Source organism: Aptenodytes forsteri, unplaced genomic scaffold, assembly GCF_000699145.1.
Source record: "Aptenodytes forsteri isolate BGI_AS27 unplaced genomic scaffold, ASM69914v1 Scaffold80, whole genome shotgun sequence".
Lineage (NCBI taxonomy): Eukaryota > Metazoa > Chordata > Aves > Sphenisciformes > Spheniscidae > Aptenodytes > Aptenodytes forsteri.
In genome coordinates, this window is record NW_008795026.1 from 3172372 (window position 1) to 3178371 (window position 6000).

Below are 6000 nucleotides of genomic sequence, written 5' to 3' on the forward strand. Positions count from 1 at the left end.
GTAGGGTAACCAGGTGCCTCTCCAAATGAAGAGAGAAAACAGGATAGTTACTTTTAGTATGTGTTTTGTTTTGTTTGTTTTACCATGCACTGTTAAAACTGCCATAGTCTGCCGGTCTCCGCACACACAGGAGTAATTTCCAGCATCCGTCGTGTCTAGATTTTGGATTATAAGCTCAGCAACGACACCTTCATGTTTCATTTTATACTTGTCACTTGCTTTGAGGGTTTTGAAGCCCTTCTTCCACTCCACATTAGCAGCAGCCTTGTTCAGCTCACAGTGCAGAGAGACACTTTTACCCTCTGTGGCTTCTTCATCTGTCAGTTCTTTGGTGAAAAGAGCAGGCAGGACTGCAGAGTAAATGCAATACGGACACAGCATCAAAGCTGAGAAAGCCTGACCCATGAGCTACTCACTCTCTCTTCTTATCTCCCTGAAGCTGCATGTCACTGAAGCCATAAGACCTTCTTCACACCCCAGGATTTTGTTCCAGTTTCTAACATTTCAAAAGAGATGCCAGTCTGATTTTTAATTTTTTTGCCCTCACACTTTAAAACTTGCTTTAAAAGCAAGTCTGTCTATCTGCAAACTTAGTTGACAAACCATCTATCCTTTACTTTATACACCATAAAACCAAAGGGGTAAAATTAGAGGCCATATTTCAATATGAAACCCAAAGCATTTTGTTCCCTTTGAGAAAAAGAGCAGTTCTACAGAAATGCCTGATTCACGGCACTGTCTGTATTTTTATAAATAGAGCCCCTTAAAACAGAGCAGTTACAAACATGCTGCCAGCTTTCTGCAGAGGTAAAGTATATGCTTTGGAAGAGTTAAGCCAAAATTGGTAAAAAAGGGCTGGGAATAGCAGGAGAATAAAAAGGCAATTTTTCATTAAGATAGTCCTTGCGTAGCATCATACATTGATGAAAACTTGTTCCTCTGAGGAGCAACAAGTGTAACAGTCTAAGTTACAAAAAGCAAATGCTATTCTCACTTTTAGGTCAATCCCTATGGGAAAACTTTTAAACAAGCAGCTCTACTGGACTAGAGAGATTGTGTTGAGCTGGGGACCTGTACTCCACTTGTCATTTGAACATAGCACCTGGGAAAACAAGCAGCACGTCAAGAGGGCATCAGGTGAAAGGAGAGAGAGAAGGAAAACAGGATAGAAAAGTTAAATCAGCAGCAGGGAGGATAGAAAGTATACAGAGACCAGAAGAAACAGGAGAAAAAGAAGAAGAGAGTTTGGAATTTTACAGGTTTACTTGGGGCACGTGCTGAGAATTTCTTTTTACCATTTACTGTCAAAGCAGCTGTAGTCTGTTGATCTCCACACACACAGCTGTAGTCGCCAGCGTCTGCCAAATCCAAATCCCGGATCATCAGCTCCGCAAAGGGACCTTCCTGCTCTATTTTGTATTTTTCACTTGGCTTGAGGACCACATTCCCCTTTCTCCACTCGACCGGGGCCGATTTGCTCAGTTTACAGTGCAAAGTGACCGCCTCCCCCTCCGTAGCTTCCTTGTTCAACATTTCTTCTTGGAAGAGGATAGGCAAGGCTGAAGGATGCAATACCAACAGAGAAGGAATCAGCACTAGAACCAAATGAACCGGACTCTGCTGTGAGTTACTGGGCTGCAGTGCATACATCTAACCAAAAATGCACTACTGGGAGGTGGATACAGTTGAAAGGGGGTGGGTGGGTGTAAAACCTCCTAGAGTAGAGAGAAATAAATTAGAGAAAACAATATACAACGTAGCTGTGCTGTCTCAAAGCAAAAAAAAAACCAAAACAAAACACAAGGGAATAGCTGTGCCGTCTCAAAGCAAAAAAAAAAACCAAAACAAAACACAAGGGAATATTCCCTAATAGGGTGACTCTGGCACCACAGAGCCGAGAACGTGAAACCTGTTAGAAATCACACTGACCAAACTTCGGATGACCAGCAAATGCTGTCAAACACATTAAGTTTGGGGCTTAATGAGCAAAACGGGTAGAACGGTTACCATTCACTCTCAAGGCAGCTGTTGTCTTCTGGTCTCCACACACGCAGGTATAGCTCCCAGCATCCATCAAGTCTAGGTCTTGGATAACCAGCTCAACAAAACGCCCTTCCCGTCTCATTTTGTATTTGCCGTTTGGCATCAGCACCTTCCCATCCTTCCTCCACTCGACCGAGCCCACCGCCTGGCTCAGCTCGCACTGCAGCGTGGCCGTCCCGCTCTCGGTGGCTTCCTCGTTCTTCAGCTCTTTTTTGAAACGGACTGGCAGGGCTGGGAGATGCAGAATGAAAAGGGATTGCAACCCAAGACCCTGCCCAGATCTCTGGTCAGAGGCTGAATCGTGATTTATCGTATGACTACCTAAGCCTTATTCCAACACCTTTACCCTTAAACGCATCCTGCCTTTTTTTTGTGGATGGCAAAAAAAATTCTCTAGTAGATTGTTCTCTGGGAATCAAAGTATGCGTGATCTTGACTGGGATCATGCATAGAAATGAAAAACTCATCCTCATCATTAAAGGTGATGAACCGTCCTTAACAGAAAATCCCAAGGAATCTTATGTTTCCATACTAACTCAGGAAAACATACGTGCATGTCAGCACCCTTCACTTGAGGAAAGGTAAGAAGACAACACAACACACACACATGTCCAACACTGGGCACAATGAAAGCTGATCGTGGATGGAGACTGGGGAAAGGAGTGACATGGCAACATGGAAAAGCGGAAGGATGAAAAAAGTAGAAGCAGGACATGAAGGTAGGTGTTGTGAGGGAATGTACAGAGAGGAGGAGGGAAGAGATGGACAAAAACGTTCCAGAGATTCACGGGTTATTTCTGACTTTTTACCATTCACTGACAAGGCTGCTGTGCTTTTTTGGTTCCCCACCACACATGTATAGTCTCCAGCATCCTTTGGGTCCAGATCGTGGATCAGCAGCTCAGCCACCGTGCCCTCCTGTCTCATCCTGTACTTGTTACTCGGCCGGAGAAGAGCGTGCCCCTTCCTCCACTCCACGGGGGCCTCTCTGCTCAGCTGGCATCGCAGGGTGGCGGTCCCACCTTCCACAGCTTCCACGCTCTTCAGCTCTTCTTTGATGAGCACAGAGATGGCTGAGGAATGAAGCGTCCTCATTTTACTTTAGGAGCATCATTACCAACTGGCGACCTCATATGGGACTTAAAGACAAAACAAATTCTCTCGGCACAGCTAATAAGCTCCGACCTACCTGCACGTCCAGGACTCTACTTCACTTTGCAATAGCACACCATGGGTTTGGGAGGAGATAAAACCAAAACAATTATTTCCCAATAATTAGAATATCGAATTACCCTTCTGCTGCCCAAATGCTCTTGGTCACAGACGCGTGAAAAAACTTGCTAAGAAAGTGCAGAAAAGAATTGCATATTCTTCAACAAAGCGTGTAGCTGAGGCCTTTCTTACCTCCTGGCTTAGAGCTCAGACAAGCGCCTCTATCCAGAGCAGAAAGCAGAACAGTTATTTCAGAGGCAAGGAAAGATATCTTGTTATCAAGTATATTTGATTGCTATGTTTTAGCATTAAGTTATTGTCCTAGAAAATAGAGAACATAATGGACCCAGACAGAGCTGCCTTTTGTTTGTACTGAACCCTTTTTATCTTAATGCTCATTATAAATGTGCAGGAACTAGCAGGACCATGGCAAGAACAACAACAAATGGTCACAAGCAGGTGTCTTATTCCTACCATGGATTTTGACTTGGGCTGTGGTCTGCTGGTCTCCAGTGTCACAGATGTATCTTCCCGCATCTTCTGGCTCTGCATTATGAATCACCAGCTCTGCCACTGTCCCCTTCTGCTTCATTTCATATTTGGCACTTGCCTGGAGCGTGGCTTCTCCCTTCTTCCACACCACGGTGGCATCAGCTTTTGTGAGTTCGCAGCGCAAGGAGACAGATTTCCCCTCTTCCATTTCCGTGTTCTCCAGGGCTTGTTTGAAAAGGACAGGCACAGCTAGAACACAGAACCAGGGATTAGGACATGCCCTCTTGACCTGCTGTACAAGTGCTCCATAATGGCTGTCACCCCTTAAAACTAGTCCTTTTCCAAATGAGAAGAGCCACCCTAGACCCCCCCCCTTGGCTATGTGACATCAAAGTGATCCTGCTTGGGAGCAGGAAGAAATCTCTCCCCCAGATGTTATCATCTCGCGGGGGATTCCTAGAGGTATGGGGGAAGTTTCTCTCATCTTTAATAAGGACCCTTTCAGAGTCCTCTGAGCACCCATACCTAACAAATTCCCTGCTGCTGCAGGGCTCTGTGACGGTGTTCGTGCCCTATCTCTCTCCTGCTTTCTGCTCCAGCACATACTACTTCTGCTGTACTACTAAAGGCACTGTATTTGTTTAATGGCATTGGGGAGTGCAGGTGGCATCTGAGAGCCTTTAAAAAAGGATGCTTTGTGGAATTTGGGGGTTTAAACATTATTCAGGGGCTGGACTCGAATTACGTTTTCATGTTCTTGCGCTGCCCTGCTCCTGGTCTCCAACTCTAACTCCAACCTTAATCACAGCCATGTAAAAAAGCAGATAGGTCAGGAACTACGGCACGTAGGGTATAGAAAATGAACCCTTTGCACTGACTTATTTTCTGTTCAGTGGGAAGTTACAGATTTGAAATCCCAGATGCATAACATGAGATTACATGTATGAAATATATACAGGTACTTACACGTATGCAATATTACCGTTAAATTTTACATATGAATCTGTAGATGGCACTGCCACAAAGTGCTGTCTTGCTTGGTTTTTTTAATAGAAGATTTATTAAGCAATGCATTAAGAAAGTGTGGCAACATATCTAACTCTGCCTACCGTTTACTTTCACCCGAGCAGTGGTCTTCAGTTCCCCAGTGCTGCAGGTATATTCCCCAGAGTCTATTGATTTGACATCTCGAATAATGAGCTCCGCCACAGTACCACGCTGCTTAAATTCATACTTCTCGCTGGCATAGAGAACAGTGTCTCCTTTCATCCATTTCACCGGGGTATCAGGTTTGCTGAGCTCACAGGTCAGCTTGACTTGTTTTCCTTCTTTAGCTTCTTCATTTTGGAGCTCTTGCTTGAAAAGAACTGCTATTTCTGAAAAAGAACATTGCAGATGCTTAAGGGAACACACGAGATTGGAAATCACTTTTTCCTTTTTGTTTCAGACTTTTCTATTCAGATAAAAAAACCACAGGAACGGAAAAACACTGGCAAACAGTAAACAGATTCTTACGGCTCACATCTGGCTGCCAGCACTCTAGAGCAGCAAAAAAAATATTTGAGACCATATGCTTTTTTTCCTTTTAACCACTACCTGCACTATTGAAAACATTGCGGCTATTACTGCTGTCATTATTAACATTAATAGCAGGGCAGCATCTGCCACTAATGACACAAACAGCGTGTTGCAGTGTTGTAGACGGGTGGTCAGAGCTGTACCACTGGCACAAAAATGGTAAAACTTTATTGAGGTCAACTCGCACATAACACAGAGGACACAAAGAAATGGCAAAGCGCTTTCTGTTATTACCAGCAGTATTGATTTCTCACTATAAAAAAACCCCCACAACATATTTTTATCAGACATGAATAGACTTAAAAACAGCACAGAGCATACACGGAGAGGAAAGCACAGCTGCATATGAAAGGGTCCCCGTGGAGATTCCTATGCAGGTTCTATCACAGCCTGGGATTCAAGGCGATTCAAGGTGAACTAGTGTAGAGAAGGCACTTATTGGGAAAAAAAAAACCTCAACTGCAGTGTTTTCCCTTCAGGTCACAAAAAAAAAAACCCAAACCAATTTCTTCCTAGCTTCTGCTGTCTTATGAATATGCAAGTCAGCTACTGATCCGTGATGCAGTTGTCCTATGGCTGTTGAAAAACTGCAGCCTATTCTTCTGTTCCCATTTTACCTCTAGTTTGGGACACTCAGTGTCACATGGCTACTGGTATTTCCCCCCCCCCGCCCCC

At 44.3% G+C, this 6000-nt stretch overlaps 1 protein-coding gene across 1 annotated transcript in view; it reads right to left on the reverse strand.

Annotated features, from left to right (window-relative positions):
- OBSCN (obscurin, cytoskeletal calmodulin and titin-interacting RhoGEF) overlaps positions 1-6000 on the reverse strand; it is a 214003-nt gene that overhangs the window by 127711 nt on the left and 80292 nt on the right. The window contains 6 exon segments of the mRNA XM_019471183.1: positions 84-350; positions 1296-1559; positions 2008-2274; positions 2853-3116; positions 3730-3996; positions 4857-5123. Of these exon segments, the coding sequence (XP_019326728.1) occupies positions 84-350; positions 1296-1559; positions 2008-2274; positions 2853-3116; positions 3730-3996; positions 4857-5123 (1596 nt within the window).